We start from the raw sequence: 24,436 nt of genomic DNA on the forward strand, positions 1-24,436 counted from the left end.
ATGATACCCATAACAAACACCATTTGTTGACATACTGTATTGATCTGACAGGAGCCTTAGTGCAACTACTGATCTGGGCTGCTCTTCTAAGTGGCACGAGAACAAAAACAGGTCTCAAGCATACATGATATGCTCCCAAACTGCCTTCCCTACTCCATGGTTCTCTGGTAATGAGTAGACTGTCTATTCTGCCAGAAAACCACCTCCCACCCGTGATGGCTTCAGACCACAAATGGTATCTGCATGAGTCTTTCTTTGCTCATGTTCCTTCCCCATGCTGTCCTTTAATGCTGATAGACTGTGCTCTTAAATGTTAAGTGTACAGTGCAGGAGCAAAAGCAGTGTGCTGCAAGATGAATCTACCCTTGATTTCATGTATTATAGGGTCGTGGGAGAGGGGAGGTAGAGAGGAAAAAACAAAACAAAGACAGACAGAAGTTGCTTGTGCACCCAGGGGAAAGTAGACGGAGAAAGAAGAGGGGCTTGACTGTATCTTTAAGGCACAGTTCGGAGTTGGTGGAGGAATGGAGGCTTAACTGGACAAAACTGAGTCTTAACTTTGGAAATAAAAAAATCATCTTGTTTCAAGAAGTGCAGAGGAGCAACAGATTAATCATGAAACCTTATCAGTCAAAATGGCAGCCACCTGCTCTTCACAATTCTCTCTCACAGGTTTTTTGGTCTAGGTGAGACAAGTTCCTACTGGACCATTGTTTACGTCACAAAAACCACCGGCACCACCACCTTCCCTATTTGGCAATCTCAGCAGAGAGGTACTGATACTGTGATTATCCCTGGACCTCATGCAGGAGGATGTCTATAATCACTCTTCTTTCCCTGCCAATCAACACAAGGGGTAGGGACAAACTGCCTTGGAGAGATAATTATACTGTATATGGGGCATAGAACATAGAAGTTACCCAGGCTCTGTTCTGGCTGGAGATGCTGAGTTGTAATAAGGAATGAATAAGTACAGTTTTAGTTGCTATGACATACTAGCTAGCTGGTATGGCATGATATGTATTGTTGGGTCTATCCTGATTCTAGTTTATTTTTTTTAAGTATTACTTGTGCTCTTATGCCATAAATTAATCTATATGCCAATGGCAACAATCTCCTTACGTTACTTTTTCTTTCCATTCCTCCTCCTACTTTCTGAAATGGGTGACTTTTATCCTTATAAAGGGAATCCAGGAATGCCCTGCATTTTTATTCCTATGTATCTTGCTAAGAGCAGGACTCAAAATGATTGAGTGTTCCCTGCAGTATTAATTTACAGCTGTAATAAGTATCACTTTTGTACAACTAATAGATTCATCTTATGATCTGTAATTGTTTGCTTTAAAAAAGCAAACTCAGTAAAAAGTACAGAATATTATAATCAGCACAGTTTTGTTCCTAAAGCATTTTCAATAAAATCATCACACAGATCACAAGTCAGACTTTCTGGAGTTTCCCGGAGTGATACAGAGACCAGTTTGAATGTTAGCAGGCTGCATCCTGCTCAATCCTGTAATTTTTAATGTGGACTTCTACTCGGAAAAGTGACGGGTGTCTTGGGGTTCACCGTTTATTGTCTCTCGATTTCCATATCAAAGGTGTTCAGTTTAGAAAAACAAACAATTTCACAGGGAAAATTAACCCCCCGTTTACACCTGTTGTACCCACACTTTCTTTCATTTATGCCTTCAGTTACACCAGTGCAGCCTCTCAATTGCACAGTTCTAGCTCACTGGAAGAAGTAAACAATCTTTTGATGATGCACAAAAAGGAATAGAATCCAGTTCACTCACACTTAGATGTGTTGGCTCAGGAGAGTGAAACAGGATTAAAAAGCAGTACAAGTTATTTTTCTTCATACAGTAAGCAAGATGCAACTTTGAACACACATGGGGAGCAGATCTGCTGAGTTTAGAAGGTGACATTTTTTACACAGCCACTTTTCAGAGGAGAACCACATTTACTGAATTGAACTTTTTCATGGAATGTTAAGTAATCTTTCCCTACCCATCCACCAGACACATTCAACATCACAGCCGGAGCCCTTAATGGTTCCCATTTCCTCCACATAACACCTCTGTCTTTGAGGGTCCATTTCCTGGCCACCATCCATTTTGCTGAAAATGACAGAATTTGGCCTCCATTCAGAAGTCATTTGTCCTGGTGAGAGGGTTTGCTGTTTATTAACACGTGGCACTTTCTCTCCTCCATCCACCAGGGGCTGAGTACAAGTGACTTGCCAGGGGGTTGAGAGAGCAAGGAGAGTTATGTGAAACCTGTGAGTATCTTACCACCGCACATCCTGTCATTCCTCAGATAAGGTATGACAGCCATCATAAAGATTATGATCACAGGCTAAGTGGCCTTGAGCATTCAAGAAGTATAGTAATCTCTTAGTGGGCTTTATCCTGTAGTACACTTTATTGGTAGTATGAAATGGAATTAAAAATAAAAAAAAATTTGCTGTATTCATTGGGTGTTATTGACATGGGTATGACAACTTTAGACAAACAGAAAAGTTCAATTATGTTTGAAATTCTAAAGCCATCTAGTTTACATTTTTTCCTTTTTTGTTCCTTTCTTATTATAATCACCTTTGTACAGAGCCAAAGAGAGAAAAAGAGAAAGCACTAGTTAATTCTCACTTCCATAATACAAGCTAAGAAAAGGAAACCATTAGGATCTTTTGGGAAAAAATCTGCATTAAAATATAAAATAAGAAAACAATGTTGTCTAGAGTAGTTATAAATAAAAATAGTAAAAAGAAAAGTACTGTCAGTTTAATTATAAAACTGATCTTTTTTGCTCATTCCACAAAAAGCGTGCAACTACTCTGAAAAGTGACACTGTAGACTTTCATATTTATTGTCTTTATTGAACTTCCAGATCAAAGCTACTTAATGTAAACTAAAAAGCCTGTTATTTTTCCTAACTGCCAGCGTTGCAAATTCAACATGAGATCAGAAACAGAGAGCTGTGTATTTTCTGGCTCATGTATCATCAACTATAAAGTGTCTACTCTGAAAATTTAGCTGACATCTCTGTTGCTGATGCATGAAGCAGAATAAAATCAAGCTCCCTTTCCCAGAGCTGCATTGGCTGTGCAGATTTAACAAAAGCAAAATGTGGTAAAACATTAATTTAATGAGTACAGTATGCAGCTAGAACTCTGAATAAACATGGGGTAGGACTACTGAGCAAGGAAGTGCCATTTTCACAGAATATAACTGCACATGAATGTTCTTTCATTTGTTTCAGTTATTTCTAAAACTAATAAGCTAAAACTTTATGGACACTAGACTCTGCTGACAAAAAAATCTGCATCAATGATACAATAAAAAACATTACACATCAAACATTTCTTGTGGAATATTTTCAAGGTTTTTCAGTCATAGCTTTTCTATAAACACATTTGTTTATGTTGAAATTTCTACCATTTTGCATTGATGCTATAAAAATCCTATTATTTGCTTAAGACAAGATTTCAGAAAGCTTTAGACAGGGAAAAAATTCTTAAATTAGCTTGAAAATTCAGTTTCCAGGGCAACAAATGCAGCTCTTCATACATCAACATTTCTTTATACTATTTTTATAAAATTAGTTACTGGAAAATTGTAAGGAACATTTTAAACAAAGTAACTTGTTTTTTCAATTACTTTGATCTTTTTCTCCTAAACAAAATAGTTGGTTTCTCTCCTTTTTCAGAGGATATCAATAATATTGCTGAATTATTTTACCTAAGTTCTTCAGCTACAACAGAAAGACTAAATCCCAAATGCATGCAGTATCTGTCTGTCCAGGCATTTATAACATAGCCTCTGAGTGCTTTTATAAATTTATGTATACACCCATTTTAATCATGTTTATGTCAATTCTTCTCAATCCATTAATTTATTTTTTCAAATTAGAGAGCATGTGTGTGTAGTGGTTAGAGCACACACACACAAATAAGACAGAGTCAGGACTCCTGGGTTCTATACCCAGCTCCCTTTCTAACTCTGGCACTTTACTGCTCTGACTCAGTTTATCCATCTGTAAAATAAATCTAAATATCTACCTCACACAGGTGTTGTGAGGTTTGATTATTGTCTACAAGCTTCATTAAGATCCCCAATAAGTTTCTCATACCCACCCACCCCACACACAGACTCATCCATTACAAAATAAATACAACAACTCATTCAAGCTATGTCTCCTACATACTGAAAGAAAGGAAAGAGAGATTATTTCCATCTCTGAATGTTTGGAAGGCATTTAGATGTAAGGTTCAATGGTCGATAGTAGCACCTGATACAACTATCACTGAAATGAAAGGGCATCTTTCCAGTGATTTTAACAGGAGGATCAGACCCTAGGTGCACAATTTATTATGAAATAGATAGTATGTCTAAGGCTTTACAGCATCAGGATTGTCTTAAGAAGCAAAGAATAAACCAGTTACCTGCACATTTTACTCCCTGAGCAATGAGGCCCCACATAAAGTTGGCACAGTATTCACACCAGTGTGGACCCCTGAACGTGTGAACCTAGAAAACAGTAGCAGAAAGGACAGACTAGATTATTTCACAGGCATAATATTCATGCGTATAAATGGGCCACAGTTCCCTTTTTACTAAGGTAATATTTGCATTCATTTCCTTTAATTCTGGTTTGGGGCTTACCACTGAAGGAAAAGATGACACAATCTAAGAGAAAGATTTAACTGCCAAGATTCTTATAGCCTTATGGAAAAAGGTGAACTTTCCATCCCGAGGGCCATCCTGAACAAAGGAGTCTAGTCCTCAGGAAATGGCTTTGCTTCACACGAACAGATCTGTAGGGTCAAGTGATGGAATCATCAGCCCCACCTGACCTAGATCGGTGCAGCTGGTCTAGGCTCTCTAAGCCAGGATATGTAAACTAGCAGACAGCCACAGTTTGCTGTGCCTCTCCTCCCCTGACCACCACTAGGGATGGGATTTCAGCACTGTGCATTAGTGCTGTACATGGAACTAAACGGCAACTGCTTTCCAACACAGAGAAGAGTATGTAAGGGAATTGGGGTCCCCTCATTTGGGATTTATGCTGCCTGTCCTCTACATATGGTCTTGCATGATATATGTAGTGGGGCTGCAGGGCTTGTGCCTAAATCAGAAAGAGCCCTGCTAGGCAAATATATTGGTACAACATATACTGCTGGGGGAATTCGGCAACAAAAAATAAAAAATTCTGTGCATATTTTAAAATTCTGCAAATTTTATTTGTCAAAATAACAATATAATCACACCGGTTTTAATTATTTTTGGTCATTTATTTCAAAATACTTGTCAGCAAGTATGTCTGTAACAATACAGACAACAAAAAATTCAGGAATTTTTTTTGCCAAATAGATTCCTTACTAGGCATATTAATACAGAACTCTGAGTAATTCATTTAAACTACAATATGTAACTGTATTTCCCGCACCCATCAGAAGCAGTGCAAAGGCTTGGAGGAAATCAGGGGTAATGGAGATGCTGAGGGAGAGGGAAGTAGATTGCTGGGAAGGAGCCTGGGTGTGAACTTGGAGGGTTGTTGGATATGGGTGGGGAAACTATGGAACAGGTTTTTTTGGGAGGCGGGGAGGGGTTGTTAGGGAGCTTCCCCCATGCAGATCCTAGCTGATCCCTAGCCTCTCCCATTCAGTCAGGCACATCTGCCCCTCTCCCCATGTGTCCTTGCACCCCCTGTCCACATGTCCCTTCGCCCCACTCAGACACCCACTCCGCCCCATCCCCATGTGGCCCTGCACCCCTCCCCTGTCTCCATGTGGCTCTGTACCCCCTCTCTTGTCCCCATGTCTCTGTTCCCGCACTCAGCCACTCCCCTTTCCTTATGTAGCTCTGCACTCCCTCCCCCATCACCATGTGGCCCTGCACCTCTCTCCGCCCTGTGCCTCCACTCCCATTCAGCCCCTGCCCCAGTCTGTCCTCTCCCACTAGCCCTTACGAGTCCGTCTGAAACCCCAGCAGCCCCACACTGTCTGTCTCCCCATAGCCCCTGTCTTCTGACCTGGCCCGACAGGTGCTGCGAAGAAGGCAGGCTCTTTCTCTTTCCTAGCTGGCTTGGAGCAGCTGCTGTGTTCTATCACCACATTGCCCTCTGGGGGGCAAAATGCGGAACTGCAGCAACATTTCAGCAGAAGCTTTTTTCTGAGCAAAAAATTAAAAATATGTGCAGCTCATTAATTATGTGCATGCGCAGTAGCACAGAATTCCCCCAGGAGTTTATATAGAAATGCTGAATACACACTCAGAGGTTCATTGGTTTAGTATAAAGGATTAGCCTTTTTTCAGAACAATGTTACATATTGAAAACCTATATGCATGAATTTAGTAAGTGGAAAATGAACAGGAATCCACTTAAGCAAGAACAGATTCAAAGCTAAGGAAGAAGCCAATGCTAGTCTCATTCCAGTCTTGCCTGCTTGTTCCAGTCCTTTAGCCACAATGAGCTGCCTCTGATTTATTTTAGTAGGTTTCCTGCTTAGAAAACCACAAGATTCTTAGCAGAGAAAATCATTATTTTGTTAACCAATGTAAAGGACTTTGAGTAGTTACTTGTAATAGATGATGAACTTAAATGAAATCAGTAACTGATGATCACAAAGTAATGAAATTCATAGTCAAGAATATTTTAGCCTTAACTCATTCAGTTCTGCTTAGATATTGACAGAGGGTCATCTTGCACATATATATGCAATATCTAATCGTAAGTGGGTGTAGCAAAGAGAAAGGTGAACTTTTTAAAAACGTGGGTGCCTTAAGTTAAGAATCTAAATTCATACAGTATTTAGTGGATATAAATTATGGATCTGAAGTGGCCTGATTTTCAGAGGTGTCGAGCATCCACAGCTCCACTGACTCCAGTGGAGCAGGAATAGGTCAAAATGACACTTATCTCACACAAAATGAGTATTCAGAGCAGTTCATGGAAATTTTGGTAAACATTTGGGTATTATTAAGATGTCCATAGTCCCCTAGAAATTGGTACCAATAAAGAAAAAGATGTAACTGCTATATGAGAGGTGTTTAGGTAAATCTAAGAGTCAGTCTGGAAACTTACTCCTGAATGTCATTGTGATTTTTATATAGAGTCAGGCTTTTAATGCTATGACAATCAGGTTTTTGTGGTATCTTCTTTGGTATTTTTAACCATAGGGTATTTGTAACTATATTAGGGTTAGACTGTGATACCAGTACTCATATTTAGCAATACCTTGCACCATGAGTAGTTCCACTGAAGTCAATGGGCTGCTTGTGAAGTATCACTGTCCAGCCTTGATATGTAACTAAAAACACATTAAAAAATATTGTTGACACTGTGTAATCCATCCCATTAACCTCTTGCCTGGCTGACCCTCAGCATCTGCTTCCTCCATTCCTGCCCCTTTGCTGTCAAACACCTCTGGAGGAAGTCCTTTGGATTTCCTCCACTATTGGCACAAATTTACTCTCTGTTCCTTCAGCTCTATTATGTAATTTGCCAGGGAACCGTACTTTGCCACCCTCGTTGAATTACACTCCATGGCCTCCCTCTTGAAACCCTACCTCTTCCTCTCCCTACAGGATCTGGCTGACTTCTGACTTCAAGCCAAGCATGACATGTTCAGTAGCTGTAATCACCATTTCCCACCACCACCACCGAGATTTTTCATATGGTCTCCTCCTCTAATCCATCATGGCCTCTTTGATTTCTTCCTGAGCATCTATTTTTCCTTACAATATAGGCATGCTCTGGTATAGCCCATCCAAAATGTAATACCTTGATGCCACACAGAGCTAAAAAATTCCTGCCAGAAAATATGATTTTGTTGACATCAAAATCTTCCAGGGAAAAATGTATATTTTGATTAATTTTTTTGATTTTCTGGTTTTGAAAAACAAAACAAAAATGCTATTTTGAAATTTTTATTCTTTTCCTTTTGCTCAAAAATTCATGTTAGCATTTGCAGTTATAAACTTTTCAGAATTTTTTGTTCCCTGAAATGGTTTCATATTTTGACTTTTCATTCCAATTCAGAATGGAAACTAAATTCCGCACAGGATGAAAATTTTGTTTCCCAAACGGATCTAATGCCACGTGCCTCTCCAGTTAGTGGTCTCTCTCTCACTTCACCCGCAAAATCATTGAATGGGCCACGTACAGCCCTTCCTATAACCAGGAGCGGCGCCAGGGTTTTTGCCGCCCTAGGCGGCAGTGCTCCTCCTCTGAGCATTCGGCGGCAGGGGTCCTTCCGCTCCACGTCTTTGGGGCACTTCAGCGGCGGGTCCCGGAGCGAGTGAAGGACCCGCCGCCGAATTTCCGCCGAAGACCCGGAGTGGAAGGACCCCCTGCCGCTGAATTTCCGACGAGGACGGCAAAATGCCGCCCCCCAAAACCTGCCACCGTAGGCGACCGCCTAGGGTCACCTAGTGGAAGCGCCAGCCCTGCCTATAACTCTCTCCTGGATCCCTGGCAATCTGGTTTCTGTTTTCTCCTCTCCATTGAAACTGCCCTCACTAATATCTCTAATAACCTCATGCTGGCCAAATGCCTGGGCCTCTCCTCCATTCTAATCCCTCTTGACCTGTCTGCTGCTTCTGCCAATCATATCCTACTTCTTAGCATCTTGCTTTCATGACCGCATCTTAGTCTGGTTCTCCTTCAACATCTCTTTTGGTGGGCCCTCCTCTTTTCCTCTCCCACTCCATGTGGGAATGGAACAAAGCCCAGCCTTGTCACCTCCTTTTCTACCTTTACACAATATCCATCCTTCTATTGATGACTCACAAATCTACCTGGCTACTACAGCCCTTTCTCCTGCCGTCCAGTCCAGGCTGAGGACTGTCTTTCTGACATCTCCTGCATTACTCATTGTCAAATCAAACATACATGGCTAAAAGTGAACTTCTGATGATGCATCCTCTCAACCCCTTCCTACTTCCCCCAATTCTTGTTCACTGTTGACAATAACAAGATCTACTTTGCTACTCAGGCCCAATACCTTGGGATTATTTTAGACTCCTCACACTCTCTTATCCCAGGCTGTATACAAATCCTGTCACCACTTTTTGTATAACGATTCTAAAAAATGAGGCTCTTTCTATTTACAGAGTTGAATGTGAATATTGAATACTGTGATCTATTAATCTCTGACTTCCCTGACTCGCTGAAAACTAGTAGTATCCCAGAAGTTATACCTTTTTTCCCCTGTATAAAAAGCAACTGCCGTACGCAGATTTTACTGCCTTATAAGATGTGAAAGCGGAATTGCCAATTTGTAGCTTCACACTCCAAAAAAATTCTTATTTTTGTCGTGCTTTTTCCATGATCTTTCATTCAGGAAGTTCTTGGAAGAGGGGGAACAACCAATTTATCAAGATCTATTTTTAATTTATAAAATTTAATGCTAATGTATAAAATTTGACTTAATTAACCAGTTTTAAAAGAATAAACCTGCCTCAAAAGCACACTAAATTCGACCACAGCTCCCTCCCCAAAGCCTGAGAAAATAGGAGAGTCTCATATTATGGCTTAAAGTACAACAGACTATCTCTGTCAGATCAAACAGGAAAACAAGTTTCAGAGTTGAGTGTCCTCCATTTGTATTTAAATGTTTAACTCTAGGCACTTTTATTCTGAGTTCTCCACAGTATAAATGGGGTACATTAGATTGACAAAACTGTGATGGGACATGGAAAGATAGCTTGTCTCTGAGGTTTGCAGAATTCTTAATTCTTTACTGAAAGCCATTTTTCTATACATAGGAAAAAAACTGCTGCACTCCAGTGATTTATAATCATATCTATTCTTGTACTGTATTTAATTAGTTTAATTAGAGCATTAGGTAGTGCTTATATGTCCAAGGTCAGACATTTAAAGAGTCCCAATAAATAATTTCACCGAGGGCTCTGATGACAGCATATATCACAAGCATGACATCCTCAAGCAGGTCTCACTTGCAGTGATATTTGAGGCCTTGGTAAAATAGGTCAGTGACATACCAGCCATAAGAGTTAGCTATCTATATCTTTCTGGGGTCCATCTTTCTGCATATTATCTTTTGCCTTTTGAAATTATTAGGCTGCTCTTAGGATAGCTTGACTGTAATATGAGAGACAAGAATGACCCAGCATATAAATAAAATTCATAATCACTAATGGAATAAAACAGGTAGACTTATGTTACACTCAAAATTAAACAAATTAAGAAACTCTAGCTTTCTTATTTTACCAGCAAAATCTTCTAGAAGTTATTCTAACGAACATTTAGAAAAAACAAGAGAGTTTATGAAGGAATGCAATAAAAATGCTTCAGAAATGTGATGTGATAGAAAAAGATTAATTTGGAGAGCTTCATCAAAGCCAGCAATGAGAAGTACGGAGGGTTGGATGTGACAAGTGAGGTATGTATAGTTTACCACTGAAGCATACAAACCATAGTCCTAATGACTGTGCCTTGAGACAAAAAAAGTCTTCACGATTTATAAACTAAAGCCAGTAGCCACTATGCCAGTTCCTGAGGGCATCAGCTTTTTCTTCATCTGTGTCAGATGACACCCATACTTTTTATATTGCAATGTAGCTTATTGTATGTGCATCTCATTTAGGTGTCAGTCAGAATAACAGTTTCTGACAAATCCATACATTTAGCAAATATGTCATGCATTAATTTAAAAAATAACATAGAACAACACTGCAAGGGTACCTCCTGGGGTTCATAAGCTAAGTGGCCTGAGGCCTGGCCAGTGGTTGGAGGGAAGACCTCCAAGGGAAAAGTGTTGCAGGAAATAGAGTTCCTAATAATTTGTAGTCTGATGCCACTTTTGTGTAGACAAGACTAAGGGCTTGTCTACACAGGGCTTTAGTTTGCATCTGCAAATTTTAGTCCACACTAGTGTGTTGTGCACTAACTGGCTTGCGAGGACCCTGCTGACATGCACTAAAAGTTCCCTAGTGTGAATTAATGCAATTAAGTCCTACTACATTAACATGTACTAGGGAACTTTTAGTATGTGCCAGAAGGGACCCCACAACCAGTTTGTGCGCGACATGCTAGTGCAGGCTAAAATTTACACCCCTGTGGTGCAGACTAAAGCTCTGCATAGGCAAACCCTAGGGCGTTATTAGCTCAGAGGACCTAGCTGAATTCCAATGTCAGCAACTAAATTCTGCCTGTTTAAATTTTCCATGTAGTTAATACTGGAAACAATATTCTTCTATTTTTTATATGTAAATGTATTCTATGGCATTTTAAAGTATGTCAGCTTGAATGATTAACTCAACCTGTAGTATGCTCACTGCCAAAATGGATTTTACCAAGCACTGGAATAAAGGTGCCGCTCTAGCATGCCATAATTTCTATAAGAAAAGTACTCTATATCCATATCTGGTCTGACAATGAAGTCACACAGATGCAAAGGGTGAAGGAAATAGATGCCAATAAGAAATGAATCAACTCAAATATCAATTTGGCCAAAATTCCTATATAATCTTTAAAATAATGCTTTGTTGTTAAAAGCAAAGAGAAGTTAAAAGGCCACCAAGGCCACACAGCGCATCAATGGAAGAACTGTGATTAATATACAGTATAGTTGCTTTTATTTGACGATATAATAGAAGTGAAGGCTATGGTATACGCTCTCTTAAAAGTGCGCTGACTGTACTTGTATCAACGATGGTGTCAACTTCCCAGAGCTAGTCTTGAATTGTGCCAACAACTTTGTTCAGCACTTCTTGAGAGGAAGGGACATTCTGCACGGAGTGCACCATCATTCAGAGAGTTGAGTATAAATAGGACCTTTATCAGGAAAGAGCTCATTGTCTTGAATGTTGAGCAGGCGAACATTCCTCCAGGTCCTCACTCATACCAAGCCAGGAGCGCTGTCAAGTCTTTTTACTTCCTGCTTTGTGCTGATCATGTCAGCAGGAATGTGAACAACTGGGAATTATACTGAAGTAGTGTGCTATAGCAGGACCAATGCAGGAAGCAGAAGAAGAGAGAGAGAGAAAGTATAATTTTTTACAAATTCAACAAAAATGATGACATTTCTTTGAGCAATGGAATAATGGATTTTTCTTTAAATTGATATTTAGAATCTGAATCACATGCCCCATTTTAACAGAAGATCTACATCACTTGATACAGTGTCCATGTAAAATACAACAGTTAGAAACTGGAGTTGAAAACCAAATAGAGTTCTTAGATTTAAAGCTATGGAGTAAAAGAAATGTAAAATATTCCTCTGAAAGGGCAGATGATAAAGGGACTTCACTTTGCTATGTGCTGCAGCTAATTTGGAGAAAAGCAACTGATAAGAAGCTATGACACACTGTGTATGCTCCTTGAGGCAAATGCCTTGACTGCCTCATTACAGCCTTTCTAAACTTCACCATGTAAGTGAGCTAGTCAGCTCCCAGGGCCATGCACGTGCAAGGGCATGAGACCTAGAAATAGAGATGTGTAAAGCTCCTTGTGTCTGTATACAGTAGTTTGAGTAAAACAAGGATTTGAAGAAAATGCTATTTTATTTTTTAAACATAGGAGGAAAGCTTGAAATTGAGGACTGTCGTGAAAAGAAGTGGTAAACTAGTTTTGTGCTGCATAAAGACATTGCCTTGGAAAAGCTAGGGCAAATGTACCAGTAATTGAATATTTCTGTTGGAGAGAATGCACCAAAGCCTAAACCTTCATGGTATTAAGTTATCTTATGATCTATTATTAGTTTCAAAAGCAGAGATACAGAATCTCTGAAAACTTCCTTGAAGCCTTGAGGAACTTTTAAAAAGTTTTCTTCACTCTGGATTTATGTGAAGAAGAGCTTTTTTCACCTTTGAATGATTTTTAAAGTTCTAAATGTCTAAAAGAAACCTCAAATTTCTCAGGGTTCTCTTATCTCTGAGAATGTGTAAAGAGACTGGCTATGTTTTTTAAAAACTAGAGAGACACTCAGTTTGTTATCAGAATGTTAATTTGCATGTAGTGACTCCTTTAAAGATATTCTGAAATAATTTAAGAAGCATAGATCCAGATCCATAGTTGTTGTAAACCAGTATAGCTCTATTTACTTCAATGGAACCAGGCCAAAAATACACCAACTCAGGATCTGGCCCATAGTTTCCAAACAATCAGATATGAAACCATATAGATTAGTATGAGAAGCTATGAAAAAAATGCATCCAATGAACATTTGAAGGGTCTCCCACATGGTTGTTTTTTTCTCTGTAACATACGCGCTGTACTTCATCTTTCAACTCTAATAAGTCTTAGACCAGGTCTACACTAGAAATTTTTGCCAGGATGATAATGTCAGGACAGCGATTCTTCACTACATTCTTATACCAACAGAAAGCCCAAGCGTGGATGCAGTTATACTGGCAAACAAGTGCTTTTGCCGGTGTAGCTTATTTTGTTCAGGGGACTGATATAAACTATACTTTTGCTGGTATAAGCTGTCTCTTCACTAGAGGGGGTCTGTTGGTATAGCTATATGATCAAACCCTTTCTAACACAGAACTGCCCTCACTTCAGTCTCCACTTGGGTAACACTTTTAAGGCCATATTCTGCCTTCAGTGACACGGTGCAAGCCCTTTGCCTTCAGTGTAATGGAGAACAGTATTTTGCCCTTCAATGTTGAGTTCTGTGTTATGATGACACAAATATTAGATACATGCTAGGGAACCACAAAAAGAGGGTTAATCAGCATCTCTGCTGACAAATTAAATGGAAAATTGTGTCTCAATGGAACAAAGTTTTGGTTTTAAAGAGATTAAGTTAGCATGTGCATCAGTAATTTACCATAGTAGTCTTGCAACCAGTAATACAAGCATGTTAAATTAACCAGTCATGCTCTGACAGACACTAAGTAGCATAACAACAAAGACAACAGCATGGCAATTGCAAATGCTGCACAAAAAAGTTAGATAAATGTTCTTCTGGAAACATATTTCCTTTTTATCCATCACAAAATAAGTAAGACGACATACTAGGGAAAAAACACAGGAAAATGTATATACTGTAACATACAATTCCAACCCTTCTTCGACAGACATTAACACCTCCTTGCTCAGTGAAGCAGTACAGGACTAATCTAGGTAGAAAAGTATTTTTGCTCCTTGAAATAGGGACATTTATGAAATATCTGCAGAGTTCTTCTCCTAGCAAGATTCACATTCCACAAGAATCAAGATGCTGGTGGTATACCCACAAACAAGTCAAGGGAGATCAAAATTATCAATTCCCTAAGGACTGTGAATCATACAATCCAGAGAAGGAAAAGACCTCCTAGATTATCTAGCCCGACTCCCTAACACTGTAAAATTGTTCCCTACAGTATATTTGCTAGTGTTTTGTCCAGTCTTGTTTTAAATATGCCTAGTGATGGGCCTTCCACTACATCCCCTTGGGAGATTATTCCACAGGCTTAATACATCTCCCTGACAGGAAGGTTTTCCTGACGTTCATCTTAAATTTTTTTCCTTTTCTTACTTTCCTCCCATACCTCCTGATTATATTCCCTTTTTATGACCCTAAATAATCTCTCCTTCCCCTGCCTTGGTGTTTATGTCCTTCAACAATTATTACAAATTATCATTCTTCCCCAACCTCAATGGGAACAGCATGTTCAGCCTCAGCAGCAGGGAGATGGCGGGGTAGGGCAGGGGGATACAAATATTACCATGACAAGATATGGGGTGGGGAGAAGAAAGAGAGGGAAAAGCTCTATATCACTGTAGCATTTTAGGAATGGGGGTGGCTCAACTGAGGAAAATGTGGAGGGATTCTCAGGGCTGTGGAATCAAGCAGACATTCCCATGGAAAGAAGTTGCACATTCCCCCAAACTCAATACATTCAGTCTGAAAAGAATGTTTCACATTTCTTTATTGCGCATGCTCAGGGACCCAAGACAAGCCTCAAGTCCCTCATTCTGGGCATGGCTCTATAGATCACTTGTCTGATCTGGTCTTCAAAATTTGGTTTGGAATAAGTATGTGGCTGTGAGATCATATTGTCCAGGAGCATAATCCAATTTCTACTGCCCCTGTCCCAATACTGGTTGGTAGTCTGATTCTGCAGCCAGTTCAAGTCCTTGGTCTTAATCTTAACATTATTTAATTGATAAGGTCTCAGCTACATTAGAAACTTCATCTCCAGCTACAAACTACCAAAACAATTGTGCTCTCCTGGGACAACACAGTTTACAGAAACTAGAAGAGAACACGTAACAGGTACAGACAAAGAATTAGCAGTTGAGGTATCCAACTGCAGCATGAACCTCAGGAGGAGATTAGACAAATCCAGTCTGATCACTTTAGGAAATGCTGCAAAACCTTCCTATTTGGCAAAGCTTTTCCACCATAACCAGAACATCATCTGCAGCTTCAACTATTCCTCTCTTCCCTGCTTCAAAAAACAAAGAAAAAACGAACACTCAGAACAGACCTGTCTTTAGCCCCAAAAGGGAAGACACTCATTCTATGGTATTGGGTTGCAGCACAAAACTGATAAGCAGATTTCAGTAGTTGTTGAGTCATGTCCACAATGGGAAATAAATCTAAATATAGAGAGGCCTTGATATGGTTGATGGCAGGTTGGAATCATAAAGATGATTCAACAGATGGCCCTGGTTTGTTTTGACAATTGAAATATTATACAGTATGCTGGACTACACAAATGGGATAAATGGACTGAAAGTAAAATACACCAAATACTCAATATGGCCAGATCTAGTTTAAGCCACATTTATCATCTCAGTTCACTCTCAAGTCTCACTATTTAATTACTGTTAAATAAAATGTCATTTTAAGCAAATTCCTTGTAATTGCTATGTTTGGAATTACTTATTTTGCTTTTAATAATAACGTTTATGTAAAAAAACAGAAAAGCAGATGTGCTTATATTTTATCAATATAAATATATTTAACATTTACCTCTTACCCTGGAGGTTATATATTAAAAACTCACTCTGGCTTGCCATTTATAAGTTGTCATCCCTCTTTTTTACTTATGGAGATAAATTAAACAGAATTTGGCCACAATGAATTTGCATTTGAGACGTGTAAACATCACATCATAACTGAACAATCTAGAAAATATTATAGTATTTGCAAAATGGTGATCATTAACTGTACTAACATGGTCCTACTTACAGAGCTCAGAATCATCCACAGCAAATCAGGCTGCCCACTTAGGGCAGAAAATAGCTTTGGGATGCTAACTGGACTTTCAGGTGGCTTAAACAACACCGTGCGTCCAAAAACAATTATGTCAACACAGTTGAACTCTAATATTTTAACCCCTTTTTCTAATTCCACATCAAACAAAATCGGAGTTAGCAGATTTATTGGTGACAACTCTGGATGATTTGAAGGGGACAGCTGTTGTGTTTGTGATATAGTCCCATCACCACTGGTATTTACAATTTCTTCACCTCATTATTCAACAAAAGATTATTTCTGCTACTGCATTACAATATTTCTAAGTATTTTAAAGTTTGCTAGAGGCAGCAGCCAAGTCTTCTTCCATTTTGCATGCACCCAGTAGCCAGCAGAAGAATTCAATAAGCCTCCACACTGCTTTCCAAGGTGATGGCCATGGTTGTAATAGCACATGCAACAAAAATAATTCTCCATTTCCTCTCCCCCAACTGTGCTAGTGAGGCACTTACCTCAAGTGCTTGGTGAGACAGTCTAATTAATAAAATAAATTAATAACACCTCAGATATGTCTACCTGCCTTTTACCCCAAAGGAATCAAAAGCATATTACTGAATGTACGTACACAACGCTATGCAGCAGTTCAGACAGGAAGTAAAGAAGCCTCCCATTTTCAAGTGCAAGATGCAGAAGGAATCTAGGGAAAAAATAGGACATTCCCAGGTTGAAAGTCTTCCAGGCCACCTCTATCCTTGCAAAAAGTGATGGGACAAGGTAGAGCATCAGCCTGGAAAGGGTTAAGAGATCCCTGCCTATCACATGGCTGGCAAGGAAGAGGAAGCTGAAGTGTGTATCCTCTCTTCCCCTGGTTGGTGGATGCAAAGCAAAAGGCCTCTGGGGACTACATCCAGCTTGGTCCATCAAGTTGCTTTATTTTGTGTTCAAACAATAAATCGTGCCCTGAGGCAAGGACCTTCACAATGACTTGGACAGGGTGTTTGCTTCCTTTCCTGAGCTGGTAAAACAGCCCACCACCCTGCTAGTGACCTGAGATATTTAGTTAGGTGATTTAAAATGATTATATCTATACTTTTAGGATGACAATCTGACTGTCATACTGAGCAACAATGCAGGGAGCCACATAATCTACTGCTTGCTGTTGGTTTCAGATCTATGGCACCATAAATTTGGAGGGTTTATAGTTTAAAAAAAAGAAACAAAAATAAGGATTTTTAATGCCGTTGTAAATGGAGGTGACGGCCAGACTTTAAGCCTATCATTCAGGACAACATCCCTTTAACAGGCAAATTTACCACTGGCACACAAGCTTCTGTTCTTGTGAAGAATTAGCAGATTTTAAAAAATTTATTTAACAAAAGGTATCTGTTTACACTGACTTCATTGTAATGGCTTGGTGGAAGAAATGGTGTACTTTTAATAGGTGTATTTTTCTAACAGGAATACATTTAAGGGAAGAGCAGTACAACAGTGATAACAATAATAATCTTCACAGTGGAAAGTTTGTGCAGTATTTACTACTTAAGATCAGGCACTATGTTTAAGCGGCTAGCATAACAAATTAAAATTTACAAGGACAGTGCTATAGAAAATCTATTTCAGAAAAGAAGTAGACTAACAAGAATCAGACCATCAGAGTATTTCCAGAACAGAACAGAAATATATTCTATTTCATACAGCAGCTAAGAAAGAAAGCGGTATACAAAATTAAACATAAAAAGTATTTTATATATACGGGTATTCATGGGAAATCAGTATCTATTAGCACCTATTATTATCCTCAAAATCTAAGGCAAAGGTCTCAGTTGCAAGGCAACATTTTAAATCACCTGTACAACCCAGGTTCTTGCAAAAATATACTGTGGATTTAATTGACAGCCAGCAGGATTATTCTGTGCCAAATGTTCATATTAAATGCTAATTTTCTATTTTTATATAATTTTGTATACATTTTTCAAAATTATACTTATTGGAGGAGTCCTGTTCAGTAAAACATTGTGATCATAAAGGTTTCCAATTTTAGTGATGGTATGAACTTGAGAGCTAGAAGCCATATTAAAAAAAAAAAAATCAAATGAGGAGTGTCGACTACTGGAAATGTAAGTAAAAGTAAAATATCAGATGGAAATTGAAACAGGAAATAAGTGAATGTCATCAGATTTCTTGCCAAAATATTCAAGATTTCCCCCCCCACCCTAACATTTTAAAAAAATCTGTAGGGGAAAAAAACCAACAACAAAAAAAATCCGTGTTCTGGGCACTCAGTGTAAAGTTGATATAATCACTCAGTTCACTTATTCAGTTTTGTATATACAGACTGCCTATTATGTGATGAATTTGGTTGCAAAAAGCTGAATTTCCAAGACTTTACATGATAGTTACAACAATCATATACACAGAGTACATGTATTGTCATGCGTATCTCTTAATGGATGAAAGAGGAATATATTTATAAAAACACAGTAGAACAATAATTAGAAGCTACATAAAAGTAAAAGCAAATTATATTAAAATGAAGAGTAGGTGCTAGTGTCAGCAGCTTCAATAGTCCCCTGGTAAGCCATACTCCTTTCATCAGAGTCAATTCATTAACACAGGAGAAAAGACAGAAACTAAGGGAAATGCAGACCATCTGCTCAATCCAGATGCAACAGAACATGCTTCTTATATCCAATGCTATTTACCAGCAACAGAGATAAAATCTGTTTAATCCTCTAATCAAAGACTGAACAAACGTCTTTTGACATCTCTGTTTCACAAATAAAAATTAAACTAAAATAATTATAATTAAAAGATAACTTTCTCACTGCATTTCACTGTTAACTTTTCTTTCTCTATATATAGAAACAATTTTAATGAACATAGATACCCCAGGTACAATAAGTAGGATCACAACAATTAAATGTATTTAAGCATTCCACAATTTTTTTGCCACTAATTTATGTTTTTAAATGTCTAATTGCTTTAACTAGCAAGAATATTTTAGCTGAAGTGTTTAAGTTTTTAAAAAGCCTGCAGTCTTGAAGCTATTCTAGAACTAAAAAACATTTTCTGTAGTTATAAGTTGAAAAAAGTAGGATAATTCTTACCTTGAAATTGTGAACCTTTTCATATTTTGGAATATGTTCATTTTCTTTCAGAGTTGCTCTTCTGACAAGTGATGTCAACTGTGAATAAGCAAAGAGTTTAAGAGGTTGCCAAATTGTCACAGATGACTTCTGAGAACCCAGTTTCATTCCCAAGGCTGCTATCAATAAATCTTGTTGACGGCTCTCTTGTTTTGAGTTGTGAACTGCAGATCTATTAGCTTTTTGCCCTGACCAAGACTCTTTGGATGGCATTTTAGAATTGACAGGAAATAAAAATAAAAAGCTGTATTGATCTGTGCTCTCTGTAGATCAATCTGAATTCAAAAAACAGAAACAAACATTTCAGAAACCTAAACTGATCTGGAGAAAGACACTTTCATAGTGATGATAATGATGCACTTCTTATAAAAAGGCTGACGTAACTAGGCAGATTCTTCTTGCTTCTGTTTTTAAAAGGCTCTAATATGAGCTTGAAAAATGTAAAGGTCTATATACCAATAAAATTGGAGTTAGTATTAATGTAAGAAAGCTCAGCATCTCTTCATCCATTTAAAAAAACATGTTATTTAGTAAACTAATGCATTTCTAAAAGCTCTCATTCCTACTCAATATACTGATGCCCATTTTGAATGAAAGATGCTCACATACTGCATATAATCAGTTTCTAGCAACAGACACTCTGCTAACCTCAGTCTAGGAAGAAGGGGGTGGCAGGGTGGGCTTTAGCAGTGAGGGATGGATTAGACTGGTCACATTACAAAGGCAGATAGCCAATGAAAAAACAGCAATAGTATTTAAGTACTATATTCCTTAACTCACTCACTCTCCCTCCTCCCGTGTAAGACTTACTTGCTGGCTCAAGGAAAAATATCAGCAGGAAGATAATGAGCAATGAATGAGTCATGCATCATTACAAAATGGCATCTTTTTGCCATTTAAAAGCTGAGGAGACAGTAATACATTTTCATGCTTAAAAATACTGTGAAAAGATAACCCAGGAGAGACTAAAGAAACAGCTCTATTTTTTGCTAACTACGAAGTGATGCTGGCAACTGGAACCAAACCGGATTAATGCTGAGCATAGCAGTCAGTGCAGATTGTTTTTCATTTATAATGACACTATTCTTGTGTTTGTTGTGTGGAAGTAGAGCAAGGCCTGGCTGCTCTCCGACAATTACATGTGTTTTAAAAATGTGTGTAATAAACTAATTCTACTGAGTGGAAGTGTCAGCTTTTTCTTCTCTCCAGTGGAGATCTCAGCACTTAAAATGTACCACCAAGATCTCACCTCTTTAAACCACCTTTTCCACCCAAAGATCTGGGACTAGATTCGCTGTTGCCCTGCACATTGCGTAGTTGTGCACATCAGCACAAAATGAGTGCAAAGTGGGTGTAAAATGCTACCAGGTCAGAAGGGTAGCGTTTCACACCCATTTAGCACTGGTGTAAACAATTACAGAACGCTAAGGGCACTGCAGGAGCTGGCTGCTACGGTTGTGGCCCTGCATGCACAGACTTGACCAACTAGCCAGGGTGCCATCCCCATTTACTCTTCCTCCTCCATCTAACTCCAACACCACAAGCACTCCCCCCCTCTGCAGTAGGGGAGAGAGATGACCAGTTTTTATACACCACCAGTCTATGTGTGATGCCTAAGACACACAGGGATGTGAAGGCTGAAGGGCAGAAACTGTGTGGAGCCAATTGATGTGAGCTTGAGAATCAAGGTGCTTGAGCAGGATTTTCTGATTTTCCTTCTTGGCCAATATCTCTTGTCGGGTTTGCAAAATATCCTGAACCTCAAATCCAGGCTGGTTTAGATGCAATACAGATGCTTTGCCCAATGCTACAGCTAGGATATTGCTTCTGAATAGCCATGAGCCAGCATGTTGGCTACAGGCTGCAGTTGAAATGCAGTGGTGGTTCCTAGACTGGCCACATAAGCAGTTCAATTAAACTCAGACAGGGGATTGGTTAGCCAGACTCTGAATACTGCTGCCCAAATTTCTTGTTGGGGATCTGTTCCTGCCATCACTCTATTGAAAAATAACTGTCCAACTGCTGCCAGGATCTATCGGTTTTAACCACTCCTCTCCGCAGCGGTATCTGGCCTTAGTTTTGACATACCTAATGTGAATCGGTGTCCATTTATTGTGCTCTCTTATCTCTGTCCTGGTTTGTTGAGCCACACATAGTGGAATAGATGTGGTGGGGAGGGGACGGTCCCAGGCAGGTAGTAGTGGTTGGGAAAGGCTACCATAGCACAGATGTGGAAGCAGGTGGGGAAGGAGATGCTCACACAGGTGAGGTGGAAGCTGGATGGGCCATTCAACTCACACACTTCAGGGTGCTGAAATTCTAGGGCTTATCCCAGCCACAAATTTCTGGCTAAGATGACACATCACAATTTCACCCCTAACCTACCATACCTGGCAGCATTCACTATTAAATAATGTACAGGTAAATCCACAACAGTGGAGTACATCTGTTCCAAAGGGCTCCCAGTGACAGCCAGCTCAGCAAAGGAGAGACTGGTCCTGGGAACCAAAGATCTGTCTCAGATGACATTGTGGAATACTAATGCCAGTAGGCCAGCCAACTAGCCCCCAACTTCCTCTTCACTTCACTCACCCCTTTAAAAAAAATAAAATCACAGACACTGCTCTGAAGATGCACTGAACTAGCAAGAAAATAATATATTTTCCAGTTCCATTACTAAAAGAAATAAGCCAGCCATTCTTTAATGGTAAATTTGCACTCAGACAATTATCAGAACATGCCACTGTTAGTTCTTATAACACTATAAATAAATGATATTACTTAAGAAGTAATATAAATCATTCTGATTTTTCCTTTTCATCCTCTGGCAAAGTTTGACATACTTTTTTCTTAGTTGTCAATTTCCTTTTTTCTATTTCTAAAAGACTGATTTATTTTCAATTACACTTTAGAATCACATTAGTAGAAAATGATTTCTGGGTCCTAGAAAATTAAATCTAGAGAACACCAATAAAAAGGTAAACAAAACCACCTAACAGGGAAAGGTCACCCTCTCACTGCTGTAATTATGAAAAAGGTTTGTAATCTAAAAAGTAGCTTTAAGATAAAGTAGTGTTAGAATTAAAATGCATTGTTAGAAAAATCTACCTACAATTGGTTATTAGTCTTGCATAAAGTAGCTTCACATTGTTTATTACAAGGTTATTTTCTGATGATTACACACACATATATATACACTATATATAGATACAAATACTGCACATACCTTATACCTGTATTTTTATATTGTATATGGTGTAATCCAATCAAACCAATCTAACTATGTTAAACAAAGTTGCAAAATCAGGCATTAAAAAATTAGGAAAAATAGTATGTGATCATGCAGTTAAAGACTCCTACGTATACGCATAAGAGGCCAAAATTAAGATTGCACAGGAAACCTTCATTCTGGCAGTTCCTAACGAGTACTTGGCTTTGCAACCTTAATGTTCTTTTATTGCAGTTTTTTTGTATGTTATTTCCTACTTTAAAAAAAAATGAAAAAACAAAAATTCCATTATGCGAAGCCATATTGACCCAAAGCTTGGGTCATTAGCAGGATTCAGACCTACAGACCTCTACCATACGAGCTAAAAGACTGAGTAACTATTAGTAGGCTGTTATCCTCTATGTGGACCAGCCACTAGAGTGACTAGATGAGATACACTCTTTGCCAGTGGGTTTCACAGGTATTTGCTGTATGGAAATGTGGTTTAGTGGTTACAGATCCTACTGCTCCTGTGCCCTTAGCCTGTTTGTCCCCTCGGCTCCTAGCCACCCCACCCCAGCTTCTGCCCTGTCTTCCCCTCTGTTCCTACCCTACCCCCTACCCCTCGGCCTCCTGCCTCCCTCTCCTCCTTTCTGCCCCTCCACCCATTGGCCCTTGCCTTCCCTCTCCTCTCATCCACCCCATAGCTCCTGCACCCCTCTCCCACCTCCCACAGCTCCTGCCACACTCCCCTCTGCTCCTACCCTACCACCCATCCTCTGGCTCTTGGCTCCCTCCACCAGTGTGGCCCCTTCTTTGCTCCTGCAACCATGACCTCTTATCACAGTGCATCTCTTACCAACATACAAGCATCTATAACCACTACCTAATAAAAGGGACCGTTGTGCTCTTTTTTCTTTTATTTTGAAGTCCTTTGTACTGTTGCAGTATTTGCTACTCTAGTTTTTCTTGTGACCTGGTTTTTCTAAATAAGATTTAATTGGGATATATACACTTATTTTTGCTAGTCTCAGAACCAGTGAGATCTTATTTTACTATGTATCATCTACAGAAATGTTTTGTACAGTGTTCCATGGCTTACAATGCACTCTAATGTGTCACTTTCCGAGCAGCTAGCAACAGTCATGTTATAAAGCTTATCTCAGTCACCACATAATAAAATAGGTATCATACATGATATTTTTCTAAAATGGTAAGCCAACACATTCAGTATGTGTCAAATAATAAAATAAAACTACTCAGTGGGAAATTATGATAATAGACCATTCCAGATGCATAGATAAGCTCTCTAAAATCAGAAAATGCCAAAGTCAAGCTCGTGTGGGCAACCTTTCCTCTCGCTTCCTGTGCATGTTCATTATAATAGAGTGTTCAGTATTAGGACCACCTGGGTCCTCTTTCAATTACAATATCATACTATTTTTTGCAACCTTAGATACACATATGTAATATCTTGCAGTTTTTGTCATTCTCATAGGCATTTTTACTCTTGTAATGATTCAATATACTTTTCTTGATTTAGACTTTGTATATAATAAATTCTCTGTACTCTAAGGAATGTATTTTAATAATAGTCAGCAGCTATATTATATACATTTTCTTTACAATCAGCAGCACAGCCTCCCTTACACATGTGTCAGGGAATGAGATTTTAAAAGAAACCCGATTTGCTATGCACTTAGCCACCTTCTAGTGTTCTCACTAAATAGCTAAGTTAGACATGCACATATGTGCAGAAAATCTTTCCTTGCCTGCACACTTTATGAGTGTATTTTATGGCTCAGTACACAATTTTCAAAGGGTAATAAATCAGTCAAATTGCTAAACCAAGCCCCAATTTTTTCCAGTACAATACTAGGCATTTCTCCTTACTGAAGGCTATCTCCATTCCAAATCTCATTTTCC

General features: G+C 38.9%; 1 protein-coding gene across 1 annotated transcript in view; it reads right to left on the minus strand.

The window, feature by feature from the left end:
- CHN1 (chimerin 1) overlaps window positions 1–19,515 on the minus strand; it is a 48,635-nt gene extending 29,120 nt beyond the window's left edge. Inside the window, exons 1-2 of the mRNA XM_065413430.1 lie at window positions 19,264–19,515; window positions 4,442–4,526 (exon numbers count right to left, since the gene is read on the minus strand). Of these exons, the coding sequence (XP_065269502.1) occupies window positions 4,442–4,526; window positions 19,264–19,515 (337 nt within the window). The remainder of the gene's footprint in view (window positions 1–4,441; window positions 4,527–19,263) is intronic.
- Window positions 19,516–24,436: the final 4,921 nt, after the last annotated feature.

Source organism: Emys orbicularis, chromosome 11 (genome assembly GCF_028017835.1).
Source record: "Emys orbicularis isolate rEmyOrb1 chromosome 11, rEmyOrb1.hap1, whole genome shotgun sequence".
Classification (NCBI taxonomy): domain Eukaryota; kingdom Metazoa; phylum Chordata; order Testudines; family Emydidae; genus Emys; species Emys orbicularis.